This window comes from Natrix helvetica (assembly GCF_964273705.1).
Source record: "Natrix helvetica genome assembly, chromosome: 14".
NCBI lineage: Eukaryota > Metazoa > Chordata > Lepidosauria > Squamata > Natricidae > Natrix > Natrix helvetica.
In genome coordinates this window covers 12,219,004-12,236,338 of record NC_138564.1, presented here as the reverse complement: position 1 = coordinate 12,236,338, position 17,335 = coordinate 12,219,004, and the positions used below count along the sequence as shown (strand labels likewise).

General features: G+C 46.2%; 1 protein-coding gene across 1 annotated transcript in view; it reads right to left on the bottom strand.

The window, feature by feature from the left end:
• Nucleotides 1-17,335, bottom strand: part of INPP5J (inositol polyphosphate-5-phosphatase J) — a 32,027-nt gene that overhangs the window by 1,968 nt on the left and 12,724 nt on the right. Inside the window, exons 3-12 of the mRNA XM_081966207.1 lie at nucleotides 16,280-16,390; nucleotides 14,261-14,369; nucleotides 9,692-9,808; nucleotides 8,499-8,674; nucleotides 5,858-5,969; nucleotides 4,428-4,537; nucleotides 3,615-3,798; nucleotides 2,491-2,628; nucleotides 2,002-2,079; nucleotides 888-992 (exon numbers count right to left, since the gene is read on the bottom strand). Of these exons, the coding sequence (XP_081822333.1) occupies nucleotides 888-992; nucleotides 2,002-2,079; nucleotides 2,491-2,628; nucleotides 3,615-3,798; nucleotides 4,428-4,537; nucleotides 5,858-5,969; nucleotides 8,499-8,674; nucleotides 9,692-9,808; nucleotides 14,261-14,369; nucleotides 16,280-16,390 (1,240 nt within the window). The remainder of the gene's footprint in view (nucleotides 1-887; nucleotides 993-2,001; nucleotides 2,080-2,490; nucleotides 2,629-3,614; nucleotides 3,799-4,427; nucleotides 4,538-5,857; nucleotides 5,970-8,498; nucleotides 8,675-9,691; nucleotides 9,809-14,260; nucleotides 14,370-16,279; nucleotides 16,391-17,335) is intronic.

Sequence of the window (17,335 nt, the reverse complement as noted above, 5' to 3'; positions counted from 1 at the left end):
AATTGAGTTTTGAAATATACACCAACAATAATAGAAAAAGAAATGGAGAGAGGAGGAGAGAATGAAAGGAAGATGGGGGAAAGAAGAAAGAGTTAAGGAGAGGAGGATGGAAGGGAGAGAAAGAAGGAGAAAGGGTAGGAAGAGGAAGAGTAGGAGTAGGGGAAAGGTCAGGGAAGAAGGAAGGGGAAGGAGAGGAGGAAGGAAGGAAGTAGAGAAGGGAGGGAAAAAGGAAAGGGAAAGGAGAGGAGGATGGAAGGGGGAGAAAGAAGGAGAGAGGGTAGGAAGGGGAAGAGGAAGATTAGGAGTAGGGGAGAGGTAAGGGAAGAAGGAAAGGGAAGGAGAGGAGGAAGGAAGAAAGAAGAGAAGGGAGGGAGGGAGAAAAGAAAGGGAAAACGGAGGTGTTACAAAAAAAAGGAAGGGATTGTAAATAAAGCCACCCAAAATGTACATTATAACTTATTAAATGAAATAATAAATGAATAAGAATGACAAATGTAAAGAAGAATAACAATCATGTGAAATGTATACTTAAAATGTTATGTAAGAGAATAAAAAAATAAAAAATTCTTTGGAAAAAAAAACTGGATTTCAAAAGGAAGGAAAGTATTAGAAAAGAATAAAAGTTCCAGTTTTTTGGACATCTGAACTATGGTCTCGAATTAGGACCAAATTGGGACTGCTGTTTTGGTCGCAATTCATGCCAATCTTAAGGAAAACCCGCAACAGATGTCGCAAATCGTTGTTCTTGTGTCCAGGGGACTCCGCGACCGGTCATAAAAGTGAGCCAGTTGCCAAGCACCAGAAATGCAGTCCTAGCCATTGACCTGGAGATGGTCAGTCCAGGTCAAGGGGAAATGTGGACGGTGTCCTACTCTTCAGATGCTCACCTGGAAGGGATCCGTCACTCCCACTATGCAGCTGCAGTTGTGGCTGTAGTAGCCAAGGATGTAATCCCCCTTCCCTTTCGGCAGGGACTCCTCCGGGAAGGTCAGCTGGAGTTGGTGGAGAGACAGACAAAGAGCGGGGGAGATGGAAGGCCAGCTGAAGAGGATCCACCAACCAACCAACCATTCATTCTAATAATTCTAATTCATATTCTAATTCTCATTCATTCCAATTCTTATTCCATGCCATATTTTCCATTCTATTCTATTCTGGTCATTCTAATTCTTATTCTAATTTCATTCCATTCTGAGTCCAATTCCATTCTAATTCTAATTCTATTCTATTCTAATCTATTCCTATTCTATTCCTATTCTATTCATTCTAATTCTTATTCTAATTTCATTCCATCCTGATTCCAATTCCATTCTAATTCTATTCCATTCCTATTCCATTCCATTCCACTCCACTCCACTCCACTCTATTCTATTCATTTTCTATTCTATTCTATTCTATTCTATTCATTCTAATTCTTATTCTATCCCATTCCTATTCCATTCCATTTAATTCTAATTCCATTCTAATTCTAATTCTATTCCATTTCATTCCATTCCATTCTATTTTATTCATTCTAATTCCTATTCTAATTCCATTCCTATTCCGTTCCATTCCATTTACTTCTCATTCCATTCCATTCTAATTCTAATTCTTATTCTAATTCTTATTCTAATTCTTATTCTAATTCTTATTCTAATTCCAATTCTAATTCCAATTCTAATTCCAATTCTAATTCCAATTCTAAATCTAATTCAATTCCAATTCTATTCCATTCCATTCCATTTAATTCTTATTCCATTCCATTCTTATTCTAATTCTAATTCTAACTCTTATTCTATTCCATTCCATTCTTCTGTTAATTCCTATCCCATCTTCCCTCTGGTCATTTCATTCCCATAAGGCCAACTCTGGGAGGTTGAAATTGCTCCCTGGGAGAGGACATGTCCTCACGGTGCAAATATAACCATCGTGCCAGCCCTTCGCCTTGGATGCCGCCTTTTCTGGAGACCAAACCTTTTGCCCTGGCAGAGGGGAACCTCCATTTCCTCCCGTTATACTTACCTGGTACAGGTGGCTCTCCGTGTCTTCCTGCTTGGCCCACACATAGACTATGTAGTCCTTGCAATGTCGGAAACCCACCTAAGGGAGGCAGAAATCACCAGAGGTCTCCACAGCGCCCCCTTGTGCCCGCCAAGATACCCAGATCGTTCTGTTTTTATCTGCCCACCACTGGGAAGAGTTCACACTGCCCTTTAAAGGACGTCAACCAGTGGTGGGTTCCAGGCGGTACGGCCTGGTACGACCGTACCGGTAGTAGCCCGGAGCAGCGGCCACTATACTGATACGGTATCCTTTGGCCCACCCACGTTCCATAGCTGTTTATAACATGACTGGTCCATTGCGTACGCACGCCTGCACGACCACCGCCGAGCAGCTGGGTGTCACAGCGCGCATGCTAGGATGCCCGGCCCCGTGCGCAGGGTACCGGTTGCAACGGGATACGGAACCCACCACTGACATCAACCATCTCGCCCGACCAATCCTTCTCACCCGATAGACTGCAATCCAATCCCAGGAACTGCGGTGGAAAGCTGAAGATGTCCTATAGTGGACCACAGCTTGCTCCGGCTTAGTCCACTCGTCGGCCACTTGGAGCTCCACCAGCGGCACATCGGCCCGGGAACCAAACTGCCAGGAGAGTTAGAATCATGATTGATCATCATTCATCATTAAGCTCCCTCATTGTTCATATCCTCTCTCTCTCTCTCCTGCTGGTTTGTATTTTAAATAACGTATTGTTTGATGTTTTTTATTTTAATTTAAAAGTTTTTTTTATTAGATTAACCTTAAAAACATTGGACACAGTGCAACAATTCTAGTGATTAGATCTTACAACAATTACATTTTGTATCCATTCCATAGGTGTGTGTAGTCAAGTCAGATTACCTGTCCGTTGGCCCTTTCTTATATATAATTAGTAACTATACAAATACATATCCAATTCCTACCTATCACACCTTCCTAATACCCTTTTTTCCAAATCTTAACTTGTCTGTGTTTTTTCTGTCCCGGCCTTTTTCCCTCGTTTTTAATCATCGGTACCATTTGTCCCAGATTTCGTGATATTCCGTCTCACCCTGGTCTTTGAGCTCTAGAGTCAGTCTATCCATCCCTGCGCAAGTCAGTATCTTATTTATTATTTCTTGTTCCGAGGGAGTCTCTTTGTTTTTCCACTTTTGTGCGAAGACCAATCTTACTGCCGTTAAAATATGCAGCATTAAATATAGTCCACTTTTGCGGTGTTTTTCTTCTGTGATCCCTGGTGGAAATAATCCTGGCCTCAACTCCATCCTTTGATTTAGCGTCTCTTCCAAATACTTTCTTATCTGGTGCCAAAAAGCCCGAGCTTTCGTGCACTCCCACCACAGATGGTAGAAGGTCCCTAGTGCAGCATTATTACATTTCCAACATCGTGGTGATAAGTTTTTGTTAACTTTAGCTAATCTTCTGGGTTGGATGTGCCACCTGTAGAACTTCTTTGCTTGCTTCTAATAGCACTTGTTTTTAAATATTTACCGTTCTGCGGAGTCCTTGGTGCTCTCTGATTGTTGGCTGTTTGTGTGTGTGTGTGTTTGTGTGTGTGTGTGTGTGCATCAACCAGGCTGTGCACTCACCTGTACTGAAAAAATGGAGGCCACAGGCTTGTGGTCACTCACAGTGTACTCCATATGGCTGCAATAGCAGAGCTGGGTCACAGTCAGGTTCCCACCGCTGGATCTCCCAGAATGCACTGGGTGGGCCCCACTTTTGATCTTCCATAGGATACGGTCCGTCCAAGCTGGTTTCCTTTTCTTAGCACTGCGGGGCACAACACAAAGGACGGGAAGTGAAGAACCTAAGCGAAGGCTGGGATAACACACAGTGTGTATCCTGTAACTCAGTGTCCCCCAACCTTTGGGGCACCAGGGACCGGTTCTGTGCGGGGAGGTTTTTCCATGGATTAGAGGGGGCATGATTTTGCATGCTGCCTGTATCCTGTGGATGGGACGTCCCTTTTTTGCGTGGCCTGGTTTCTGGCATGCCGCGGCCCGATGTCAGTCCACAAACCGGGGGTTGGGGACCCCTGTTGCAAATTGTGATTGGACCCAAAGAGTCTACTACTACGGCTACTACCTTCGCTTTCATTTGCCACAGTCACTCTACTACTGTTTGCAAATCTTTGTGTTTGGTGATATTTTTTCCCAGGTTTTTTCCCCCTTCCTCTTCTGACCTGGTCCAGGTTCTGCATTTTCTACTGTCCAGATAATTTTGTCTTCCTTATCAACAGCGATTAAATCTGGGGTGCGATGCGGCAGGTGCTTATCTATTCGAATTCTAAAATTCTAGAGCAATTCGGCTGTTTTTCCTGTCGTGTTTTGTGGTCCCACAGTCTTATTACACCTCTCATCAGTCCGACTACTGACCCCCGACTCAATTGCCCTCCTTACCTCGTGTCGTACATGTTTGTTCCCACGTCGAATTTAAAGGTCGGGGGGAAATTAAGGAACCCCTCTTGGAATCCCTTCAGGATGGGCCACGTGGTTTTTGCAATGTTGAGCTGCAGAAGGAGAGACACCAAAGCGGGGTGACGGGAGTTCCTTCTCTCTTTCTCCCCCCACCCCCACTCCAACCGTTGGCCCCAGGGGACCCTCGGTGTTGCATAATTCCTGTGCTCCCAGATTGCAGGGATGGGCTTCAAAAATTTGGTGACCATAGGAGTGACATGATAGCTGTATTCCAGTATTTGAGGGGCTGCCCCAAAGAAGAGGGGGTCAACTTATTTTCCAGAAGGCAGGATGGAAACTCATCAAGGAGAAGAAGGAATTAAGGAGAAACTTCCCAATGTGTCAATCATACAGGCTGCTACTTCTTGTTCCCCTCTCCTATTATCTCACCCCTAGAAGACCTCCAAGGTCCCTTCCAACTCTACTCTATTCTTTTTTTTCCCAAAGGTTTTTTTGTTACATATATAACTTCTTTTATAAACAGAGTGTTGTCCAGGTTTCCCTCCTTAACGTCTTCTCATATACACAATTCATTATACATCATGTTTTCATTTCCAATTTCAGCCAATAATTTTCTTTCCGTATTTTCCATCCTAAGTGTAAATAAACAATATCATCTGCCTCTCCAGGTTAATCAAATTGGATATTTCACTTCCTTCTTCCATTCTATTTTATTATAGGTAACATATATCCTCAGATTTAATTTTGTATAATGAACATTTCATTTAGTCAATTATCCACAGTTAATAGTATTAATCTATTTCCCACACATCATAGTAACCATATGCCATTAACAATATTAACCTATTTCATTTTATTCTACTGGTGAATCCTTTTCCTTCTTTCTGCCATTCCTAACCATTTTCTCTTGGTTTCTCACAAACTTCCCTTCTTTGATATTCTCTTCTTTCTTTCTTTCTTTCTTTCTTTCTTTCTTTCTTTCTTTCTTTCTTTCTTTCTTTCTTCCTTTCCTTTCCTTTCCTTTCCTTCTTTCTTTCCTCCCTCCCTCTTTCTTTCTTTCTTTCTTTCTTTCTTTCTTTCTTTCTTTCTTCCTTTCCTTCTTTTTTCCTCCATCTCTTTCTTTCTTTCTTTCTCTCTCTCTCTCTCTCTCTCTCTCTCTTTCTTTCTTTCTCTCTCTCTCTCTTTCTTTCTTCCTTCCTTCCTTCCTTTCCTTCTTTCTTTCCTCCCTCCCTCTTTCTTTCTTTCTTTCTTTCTTTCTTTCTTCCTTTCCTTCTTTTTTCCTCCATCTCTTTCTTTCTTTCTCTCTCTCTCTCTCTCTCTCTCTCTCTCTCTCTCTCTCTCTCTCTTTCTTTCTTTCTTTTTCTTTCTTTCTGTCTTCTATTCTAAACTCTGCACAGACAGGTATGTCTCACCTGGTCCTTCTCCCAGAGTTGATGGAGGATGCTGTTGTCTATGGCGTATTTCACGTAGCGAATATCCAGCGTCTCAATGCGAAAGTTGAGATCCCCAAACCAGAAGATGAGGCTGGAAGGGAGACAAAGGGAAGGAGAAGGAAGTAGCGGGGAGCCTTTTCGCAATAAACACCCAGGAGACTTATTAGATATGGGATCTTCCTTCCAACCTGCCAAGCCAGCTCATGCCTGTCCTGTTTGAAAGAAAACCAGAATTTTTCCACCCGTGGATGACAATCTTTGTACAACAGGATCTTTTTGCTTCTGAAAGAAAATTAATTCAGGTGTTGGAATTCTGGTAGCCCCCGAATCCTTTCACGCCCACAACTCTGGATTCTAGGAGAATAAAGTGGAATTATTTTAGATCAGGGGTCACCAACCTTTCGGACCTCAGGGTCCACTACATTCCTAATTTTAAATCCCGCTAATAGGATCTGCCTAATGACTGGGTGGGCGGGCGTGGCAAGGTGGTCATGTGACTGGGTGGGTGTGGCCAACACAATGTCACTCACGTCAAGAGGCGCCTTGCCAGCCTCTACTCGCCCCTCCCCTCCCAGCCACTCCTCGCCTGCCCACCTGGGCTCCTTAGGGCCCCAACAGGAAGCTGTTGCTGGAGCTAAGCAGCCCCCAGGAGCTGTTGGCAAAACAGCTCCGTTCAAATTGGATCTGGCCGAGAAGGAGGCTCAGCAGAAGCTCCTCACTGAGGACTACTTGGAAAGCAAAGGGAAGACCTGCGAGAGTGCAAGGCCAGGTGCTGGCGGTTGGAGGCTCAGCGGGCTGAGATGGTCAGCCAGTTCCAGGCCATGATTCAGGCTGTGAAGGTTGGACCCTAAGGAAGGCTGAGCGCCAAAGAATGGAGGCCTTTGAACTCTGGTGCTGGAGAAGACTCCTGCATTGAGTCCCTTGGACTGCAAGGCCATCCAACCGGTCAGTCCTAGAGGAGATCAACCCTGACTGCTCTTTAGAAGGCCAGATCCTGAAGAGGAAACTCAAAGACTTTGGCCACCTAAGGAGAAGGAAGAAGGACTCCCTGGAGAAGAGCCTCATGCTGGGAACGATGGAGGGCAAAAGAAGAAGAAGGGGACGGCGGAGAATGAGGTGGCTGGATGGAGCCACCGAAGCAGCAGGCGTGAGCCTAAATGGACTCCAGGGGATGGTAGAGGACAGGAAGGCCTGGAGGAACGTTGTTGCGATGGGTCAGACACGATTTGGCAACTAACAACAAGAAGTGATGATTTTAAGTATAATTTGTCTGGTGTTTCTAAACTCTGGATTCAACCTGTTTTGTGTTGGCCTGGATGTGGTATGCCGGGATGGGTGGAGGAAAATTCCATCCATCACTGATCAGGAGCAGGGGTGAAATCCTCCCGTTTCAGCCCGGTTCGGCCCAAACAGTAGGGACGATTGTCCTTGGTTCTGAGAACTGGCAGTAAAACAGCTGAACGTCGGAAGCTTTTTTTGCATATTAAGTTTTTTATTTTTCCATTTTCATAGCATATAATCACATGTATACTATTACGTAGCCAACATCATATTGTACTATTAAATGTTTACATCAATTCACCTTACCGTCAACTCCCCAAAACAATTATTGGCTCTTCCACTCTCCATTCACCATATTTGTACCTTATCCATCCCTTTTTTTCTCGCTCTCTCCTCCTCCCTACCTCCTTTCTTCCCTCTGTCGTCCTTCTCTTCTCTACTTCCCCTTCCTCTCTCCTTCTCCTCCCTCCCCTTACCACTCCTCATTTTCTCCTCCTCTTCCCCTCCTTGCCCTATCTCTCTCTTCTTCCCTTACCTCTCTCCTTCTCCCCTCTCCCCTTTCCACTCCTCCTTTCTCTCCTCCTCTTCCCCTCCTTGCCCTATCCCCCTCTTCTTCCCTTACCTCTCTCCTCTACTTCACACTCTTCATCTCATTTACTTGTTTGTATTTCAGCTTCTGAGCAAGCTCCATTTTATGTTGATGGTATTTATAATTCCTTTTCAATGTACACATTTAATTTTAACATATATCTTCTTCCTTTTTTTTAAAGAAATAGAACAAAAAAGCATACATATAGAATCATTGTGCTTTTAAACCCCGCACCCCACCCAGTCTAATTTTGGCCGAGATGTAGACCTGTTTACAATTCCCAGCTATTCTCATCATTATATTTATATGATTATACATCTCTACATGCCCCCAATATGTGATTCTGTCTTTAAATCTCAACCGTTTCCCATTGCAAGTCTATTTCATGTTCCATCTCCATTTTTCCATATCTTGGATTAGATTACCCTTAATTGTCTATAAATAGCAATCCTCGCTGGATTTAGCTTTAAAAGGCTAAAGAACCAACTGAAAGTGAAAGAAAAAAAGTTGGCCATGCCCACCCAGTCACATGACCAACACCCCTTCCACCAAGCCACGCCCACAGGACCAGTGTAGGGAGGGGGGAAATTAGATTTCACCATTGATCAGGAGTCATCAAAATGGAGCTTCTGAACTGACAAGGCTTCTCCCCAAAGAGAGGGGAACCGGCCAAGGACCCTCCCCCCTCTTCCCCCTGCCCCCCTGGGCTCTTTTGGCCCAGCCTGGAAGGACACAAGGGCGGGTACTCACTCGTGGTCCAGAATGCCATTGGCCGAGGGCCCCTCGAACTGCTGCAGGTGGAGAATGGTGGTGAAGTCCTCCTTACGCTGCTCCGCCTTCTCCATGTGCGCCGGCAGGTGGCAGTTCAAGAAGCAGACCATGTGCCCAAAGATAGAGAGACGGACACTCACGCCACCCTTGTTGCCCTGAAGGAGGAAGGCAGAGAAGCCATGGGACGGAGGGACGGAGGGGAGGGGCAGAGGAAACACAGCATCTGAGCTGCAGGAGCCAGGCTGGTCCCAGGTGGGAAGAGCTCCCAGGAGAGGATAGGGTAGGGTAGGGTGGGGGTAGAATAGAATAGAAACAGAACAGAATCAAACAGAACAGAATAATAGAAGAGAATATAGAACAGAATAGAATAGAAACAGAATAGAATAGAATAAAATAAAATAAGGAAAGAAGGAAGATTTGATAGAATAGAATAGAACAAGGAAAGACGGAAGGAGACGAGAATAAGGAAAGAAGGAAGGAGAATAGAATAGATAATAGAACAGAATAGAATAGAAATAGAATAGAATAAGGAAAGAAGGAAGAATTGATAGAATAGAATAGAACAAGGAAAGACGGAAGGAGAAGAGAATAAGGAAAGAAGGAAAATAGAATAGAACAGAAGAGAAAATAGAACAGAAGAGAAGAATAGAATAGAATATAGAACAGAACAGAACAGAAATAGAATAGAATAGAATAAGGAAAGAAGGAAGAATTGATAGAATAGAATAGAACAAGGAAAGATGGAAGGAGAAGAGAATAGAATAGAATAATGGAATAGAATAGAATAGAAACAGAAACATAGTTGGAAGGGACCTTGGAGTTCTTCTAGTCCAGCCCCCTGCTCAGGCAGGAAACCCTACTACACCATATAGTATATAGTTAGTTAGTATAGGATATACAGTATATCCTATACTAACAGTGAGGACAATTAACCAGTGGAAGAGAAGTTGCCTTCGGAGGCTTTGAGTGCTTCATCCCTGGAGGTTTTTATGAAGAGACTGGACAACCATCTCTCTGAAGTGGGACAGGGTTTCTTGCTTGAGCAGGGGGTTGGACTAGAAGACCTCCAAGGTCCCGATTGCTTAATTGCTCCTGCAGGGTTTCTCCAGCTTAGTCCCAGATATCAGCCCCGCAAGGACAGAGGGTCAGCCTTGGTGTGGCCACTCACTTACCCAGTAGCCTCCGAGCCCTGTCCGGGTGCAATCCGTCTGGATGTCCTGCAGGAAAGGCAGGTGGTAGTACTTGGCAAAGACAAAGAGGATGACCCCTTGCATCCGTACCGTGCTCACCTGAAACAACAAGAGGGAGAAAGGAAGGCACTGAGTTCTAATTCTGAACCTCCACAGTTGCAAATCAGCCTAGGACTGGAGGGCTTCTTGGGGGGGTGGGGGGAAACGCCTGCTAGATGCACATCCTCAACTGGAATAGAATAGAACTGGAAGGGACCTTGGAGGTCTTCTAGTCCAGCCCCCTGCTCAAGCAGGAGACCCTCAAGTGAATGAGAATAGAGCTGGAAGGGACCTCAGAGGTCTTCTAGTCCAGCCCCCTGCTCAAACAGAAGACCCTAAGGTCAATTAGAATAGAGCTGGAAGGGACCTCGAAGGTCTTCTAGTCCAGCCCCCTGCTCAAGCAGAAGACCCTCAAGTGAATGAGAATAGAGCTGGAAGGGACCTCAGAGGTCTTCTAGTCCAGCCCCCTGCTCAAACAGGAGATCCTCAAGTCAATTAGAATAGAGCTGGAAGGGACCTCGAAGGTCTTCTAGTCCAGCCCCCTGCTTAAGCAGAAGACCCTCAAATGAATGAGAATAGAGCTGGAAGGGACCTCGAAGGTCTTCTAGTCCAGCCCCCTGCTCAAGCAGAAGACCCTCAAGTGAATGAGAATAGAGATGGAAGGGACCTCAGAGGTCTTCTAGTCCAGCCCCCCCTGCTCAAACAGGAGACCCTCAAGTCTGTACATTCTCAGGAACTTGTGCTCCGGAGAGAGACCGGAAGAAGGCCATGCTTCTATTTGCAAAGTCTCTGTATTCAAGCAAAGCATCCCTTGGAAAAAAAACAACTCTACAGCTTTGAAGAAGACAGCTGGTGTACTCAACGATGACGCTTCCCTGCCAAACTATTTATATTTTTAATTAAAGCAAAGCAAATAAATAAATAAAAGGCAGAAGTCGTCATCCTCCCCCCCCTCTCTTAAATGCATTCGACAAATGGAAGCGTCTGCAGTCAGAATCAGGGGTTGCGGCTGGCAAAATGAATTCGCTTTGATTTTAATTAGAGCCCTTCCGATTCACACGTCGCTTGGTGTGAAATGCCACCAATGTGCAAAATCTGTCCTTTTTCTGGATTGTGGTTCACCAATTAAAAAAAGCGAAAAATAGAACCACAAAAATACATGTAAGGAAAACAGCTTACAAAAAATGACACGATGATGAGAGAACAATGGCACAACACAGCAGGAGATCTTTGGGGAAACGACACCTTAGCAGAACCGTAAAGCCTACAAACCTGAAATGTGGCACCTATGTTCCTCTTGGGTGCTCGCTAAGAAAGGATTTTTCAAAATGACCATCCAATCATTAGTATTTCTTATACAGTAATTAACACGCTCTGATGCTAAGGAGTTCTACTTCCCCTCCCCACCTGAAAATAACTCTGTTCCAACTGCCAGTTACCTCACATTCCGTTACCTCAGTTCAAACTGGCAGACGTTCCACTCCTTCAGCCTGGGGCTCCCTACAGTACTAAATGTCGGTACCTCGCCAAAATCTCTTCGCCTTCCACCTATGGAACTGCTTCCAGACTCAAGGCGGCGGGACCGATATTCCCTTATGTGTTTCAATTACCGACCACTGCCGAGCCAACGGATTGTGAACCGAAAACGAGGGTTCGGAGTTTACATTTTAAAAAACAGACTTGCTCAAAAATGAACTAAAGCGAAAGGGAAGGCTGATAGGCTGATATTTTCCTCTCCCCATCTGTAGTCAAAGCAGAATGTGGGTTTGCTTTCCTGGAATATTCTCTTATGTGTGAAATATATGGAGGTAGGAAAAGCTGTATCACAACCTACTTACCAGTCTTCTTTTTACCGAGAAGTATTATTTTTTTAATGATATTCCTCCCCCACCCCAATTCCGTCAACTTCTGAAGGCAACTTCTGTTCCCTGGGTTGATTGTTCTCTCTGTCAGGAAATTCCTCCTTATTTCCAGGTTGAATCTCTCCTTGGTTAGTTTCCATCCATTCTTCCTTGTCTGACCTTCGGGGGCTTTGGAGAATAATTTGACCAATCTCATCTCTGTGGCAGCCCCTCAAATATTGGAAGATGCTCTCCTGTCTCCCCTGGTCCTTCTCTTCCCTAGACCAGCCATGCCCAGTTCCTGCAACCGTTCATCGTATGTTTTAGCCTCCAGTCCCCTCATCATCTTGGTTGCTCTTCTCTGCCCTCTTTCGAGAGTCTCCACATCTTTTTTACAGTGTGGTGACCAAAACTGGATGCAGTACTCTAGGTGTGGTTTTACTAAGGCTTTATAGAGTGGTATTAGTACCTCCCTTGATAGCCACTAATACTCCAAGATCCCTCTCCCAGTTCCTGCTATTAAACCCGGTTTCATCCAGTCTATATGTTTCCTTTTGATTTTTCTTACCTAAGCGTAGGACTTTACTTTGGTATGTAATGGTGCATTGTGCAAATGCTCCAAACACACACACACACACACACACACACACACACACACACACACAGAGAGTCAACTCCAATGATGTGACCCTTTTACAAAGGGAGGGAGGAAAACTGGGACTCGGTCCCAAACGCCCAGGACATATCAATGCACACACGAGAACCTCGGCTGTACCAAGGAAAAACCGAGCGGCACAGTTCATTTTTAGCTGCTCGGCGTGTGTGGCCTGAATCTTATTTGATCAATTAATTTAAGCTTTCGGTGTGTGCAGCAGATCCAGGAAAGGGGCTGATCCAGCAAACCCAATTACGTCTCTTTCCTGGGCTCCTCTGTGTTCAGTTTACTCCAGAGATGTAGGGGGCATCTTTTTATATTCTCACACCCTTACAGAAGTAAATAATTAAGAAGGTAAAGGTTCCCCTCATACGTATGTGCTAGTCGTTCCCAACTCTAGGAGGCGGTGCTCATCTCCCTTTCAAAGCCGAAGAGCCAGCTCTGTCCGAAGACGTCTCCGTGGTCATGTGGCCGGCATGACTCAACATCGAAGGCACATGGAACGTTGTTCCCTTCCCACCAAAGGTGGTCCCTATTTTTCTACTTGCATTTTTTACGTCCTTTCGAACTGCTAGGTTGGCAGAAGCTGGGACAAATAACAGAAGTTCAGTCCGTTACATGGCACTAGGGATTCGAACCGTTGAACTGCCGATGACTTTTCTGATCGACAAGCTCAGCGTCGTAGGCCCTGAGCCACCCTATAAGTAAATAATTCTATGCATGTAATTATGCGCGTACACTATCATTTTGATTTTCACTCCCACCCTGGAATATTGTCTCGCACTCCTAGTTAGGAAGCCCTGCTTTAAGATGTGCGGACATCAATGCACGGTTGAAATCCACACGTGGCAAATCTCGCTTAGAAGAGCACGTGGCTCCTGCTTTGGCCACGTGAGTTGAAGCCATCGATGCTCCTGAGCTTCACGGCTGGAGTCAGCTTATCTGGCAGGCATTCAGCCTCATGTGGCCGGGTGATGACGTGCGGGAGGATGGGTTGCAGGGAAAATTAAATGCCTTAAGCCGCCTAAGCCTTCGATGAAAAGAAGGACGAGGGGAGACAAGATAGCAGTCTTCCGATATCTCAGGGGTTGCCACAAAGAAGAGGGAGTCAAGCTATTCTCCAAAGCACCTGAGGGCAGAACAAGAAGCAATGGGTGGAAACTAATCAAGGAGAGAAGCAACCTGGAATTAAGGAGAAATTTCCTGACAGTGAGAACAATTAATCAGTGCAACAGAAATTGCCTCCAAAAGTTGTGAATGCCCCAACACTGGAAGTCTTTAAGAAGATGTTGGATAGCCATTTGTCTGGAACAGTATAGGGTTTCTTGCCAAGGCAGGGGGTTGGACTAGAAGACCTCCAAGGACCCTTCCAACTCTTGTTATTCCTATTCTGTTCTGTTCTATTCTATTCTGCTCTATTCTAATTCTAATTGTAATCTCTATTCTATTCTATTCTATTCTATTCTATTCTATTCTTTCCTTATTCTTATTCTACTCTATTCTTTCCTTATTCATTCTATTCTATTGTATTGTATTCCTATTCCTATTCTATTCTATTCTCCTTCCTTCTTTCCTTATTCTATTCCATTCCATTCCATTCCATTCCATTCCATTCCAATCCAATCCAATTCCTATTCCTATTCTCCTTCCTTCTTTCCCTCCTCTCCTCTCCTCTCCTCTCCTCTCCCTTTGCTCTTAAAACCATTTGAAGCAGATTCAGAGATCTAACCTGGGGATGGGAAGGGGGGGGGAAAGAAATCACTCCCTGAAATTCTCCCCTAAATGCCAAAAATAACCCCGATTTTGGCCCTAAGACTTACAACAGGGTCCCTAACCCATTTGGCCCATTCTCCGGCCTTCAGCCATTCAGGAAGCAGGGGGCAAGGCCAGGTGTGTGCACCTTCCCACTCAGGCGAGCAGCAAAGATATGTGGGCACGGCCATTGCAGCTGTGCCTGTTCCCTCTCCCAGCACGATGGTCCGCGAAGCCGGAAAGGGGATGACGACTCTGGCTTACCAGGACGAAGTTAAAGGGGCTGAGCACCTCCATGAAAAGTTCACTCCACTGGTCGGTGAAGAGAGCATCTTTCAGGCGTTTGTTGATCATGGAATTCACCTCCTGCAACCTGCAAAAGTGCGCAAAATCATCAGCTTTCCCTCTGGGCCTCCCCACCCAGAGGTTGCTCCCCAGGGTCTCTTCTCCACTCAGCTACTCCCCCAAAGATGCTGCCTGACCACGCCTGCAACCCTACAAGGAAGGGGGGGGGGGAAATGTTCTCCCCACGTCTTCCCTCTGCCATAACTCTTGGCCGTTTCGAGTTGATCCAAAAGGAAACAGCAGGCGAGTTTGAAAGTGTTTGAAAGTCCCCAAAAGGTGCTTTTTTTTCCTCACTGGACTTTCTGGTTTTTCTTTGAAGAGGTTTCGCTTCTCCTCCAAGAAGCTTCTTCAGCTCTGACCGGATGGTGGGGAAATGGAAGGATTTATACTCCTTGCAGGCAGCTGGTCATTTGCATCCTTTGAGAGGGTCGTTGAGGCCATCTGGACACAGGTGGCCACACCACACAGATAAACCTCTAAGTGGCCTCAACAGCCCTCTCAAAGGATGCAAATAACCAGTTGCCTGCAAGGAGAACAAATCCTTCCATCCTACACCATCGAGTCAGAGCTGAAAAGCTTCTTGGAGGAGAAGCGAAATGTCTTCAAAAGAAAAAAACCAGAAAGTCCAGTTGCCTCTTGAAAAAAGCACCTTGGGGACAACTGTGACCTGGAGGATGGAGAAGAATGGGCCCCAGGGACCCATGGTTAAATCTGTCCATTTATTGTTTAATTATTCAACCCCGTCGCCCAGCAGCCAGCAATGATAACGCAAATAATAATTTGCAAGCCGGATACAAATTCACAGAAGCAGCAAATCCAAATTTTATTGCCAGCAGCCATAGAGGATTGTCCTGGACTGCTCCGTTTTCACCCTCTCTTGGAAAGCATAGTGCCTTCCAGCTTCCAAAAATAGCCTGCAGAAGGATTGCATCCCCCCCGCTCCGTCTTCTCCCTGCCACGGAAGGTGCCAACCGGGCACGGTCTGAGCAGCCCGCTGGTCAGCATTGAGGGAAGGGATTCCTCCAAAGGAACTAGAACTGTGACCCGTTTCATGGCTGAGTGTTCAGTGAATCAAAACAATTCCTTTTTCCTTTTTTTTTGCGATGAAAAAAGGTCCCCTTGGCAAGGCTTGGGAAAAGAGAGATGCCTTCTGTCGTTTTTCTTTACAGAATTGGCCGTTGCTGCCGGAGTAGCCATCCCACTATAACACCCTGAATGGGTTTCTTTGCCAGGCCTTCAGAAGCCAACGGGAAGACCTGGCTGGAAGTTTCCACCCGATTGGCAGCACGGTGGTTGCCTGGGAACCAGTGAAAGTGGGGCTTCTTCCTGCCCTGAGAAATGCCAGCCCTGTTCTGCTCTGGGACCTCCGCCATTGCTCCTTCCTCTCGGATGCTGAATAGCAATAGCAATCGAACTTAAGACTTAAAGACCGCTTCGCGGTGCTTTTCCAGCCCTCTCTAAGCGGTTTACAGAGTCAGCCTCTTGGCCCCCAACAATCTGGGTCCTCCTTTGACTCACCTCGGAAGGACGGAAGGCTGAGTCAACCTTCAGCCAGTCAAGATCGAACTGCTGGCAGTGGGCAGAGTTAGCCTGCAGTACTGCTTTCTAACTACTGCACAGGAAGGAAGGAAGGAATAGCAATAGCACTTAAGACTTATATACTGCTTCACAGTGCTTTCCAGCCCTCTCTAAGCGGTTGACAGAGTCAGCCTCTTGTCCCCAACAATCTGGGTCCTTATTTTGCCCACCTCGGAAGGACGGAAGGCTGAGTCAACCTTGAGCCGGTCAGGATCGAACTCCTGGCAGTCGGCAGAAGTAGCCTGCAGTACTGCACTCTAACCCCTGCGCCACCATAGCTCATAATTGGGTTCGCTCTCTTGGGTGTTTCCTGCTCATTAAAAGACCCACAAACGGGGGTGCGTCTTCCCTCCGCCTTACCCAATAGCGATCATGTCGCTGTCACAGGAGTCCCCGGGGTTGAGGTGCAGGAGGGAGGTGACGTCGCTTGGAGGCATCGAGGTACCGACGTTCCATGTGACTACTGTGATCCTGTGGAGAAATGAAAAAAAAAAACAGCCACGTTACCCCGATGTTGGTTAGACCTGGTGTAGCTGGAGCAGGGGGTTGGACTGGATGACCTCCAAGGCCTCTTCCAACTCTTCTGTTATTCTGCTAATGCGCCACAGCCAACTCGCTGCAAGTTACACTCACGGTGGAATGGAATTGTTAAAGAAAGGACGCGAAAGGAGGGACAGAAAACACATGCGAATGATAAAAAAGTTATTTTGAATGTTGAAACTGGATTCTTGAATGGTCCTACAGTTGACCTGGAGAGCTGCCAGGCCAATCTCTGCAAAATTTGGCAAGGAGCCTCGGAGTCACAAACCAATGAAGCGAACTAATGGTCTCCTGCAAAGTCCACTCCCCTGTCGCTCCTCTTTTATTTCCTCTGGGAGGGGCCATTCACGATCCACCTGTGGCCTTACTCCCAAGTCGACCCCTCCTCTTTAGCTCTTCCCTTCCTCTGGCAGCTCTGTGTATGCACACACTGGGAACAGACTCCAGCTGTTCTTCTGCCTCACTGATCTCTGACTCTGCAGGCAGCTGATAACTGTCAGACGGCCCTGGCCCCCTCCCTGCCTCTGACACAGAGCCCTCGTCTGAGCCTTCCCCAGACTCCAGGACTGGCCCAGGTTCCTCCCCAACCCTCCTCACTGTCCGACTCGGCTGCCAGCTTCACTGGTGGGCCATAACAGTTGCGTAACGCCCTTGGCTAAACCATGGCTGGCTAATTGGTGGTCCAGGATGCGGGGAGGACCCTATCCTCCCCTGTCCCCCAATTCTGCATCACAGCGGCAACTCAGGAAGGCCTACACTGGCCTTCACTGCCTCTAAACCCTCTCGGGATGCGTCTCTCTCTCTCTCTCTGTCTCTCTCGTTCATTGCTAAAGAAACGAACTTGACAGCAGTAAAAATATCTCCTGTGAAAATAGC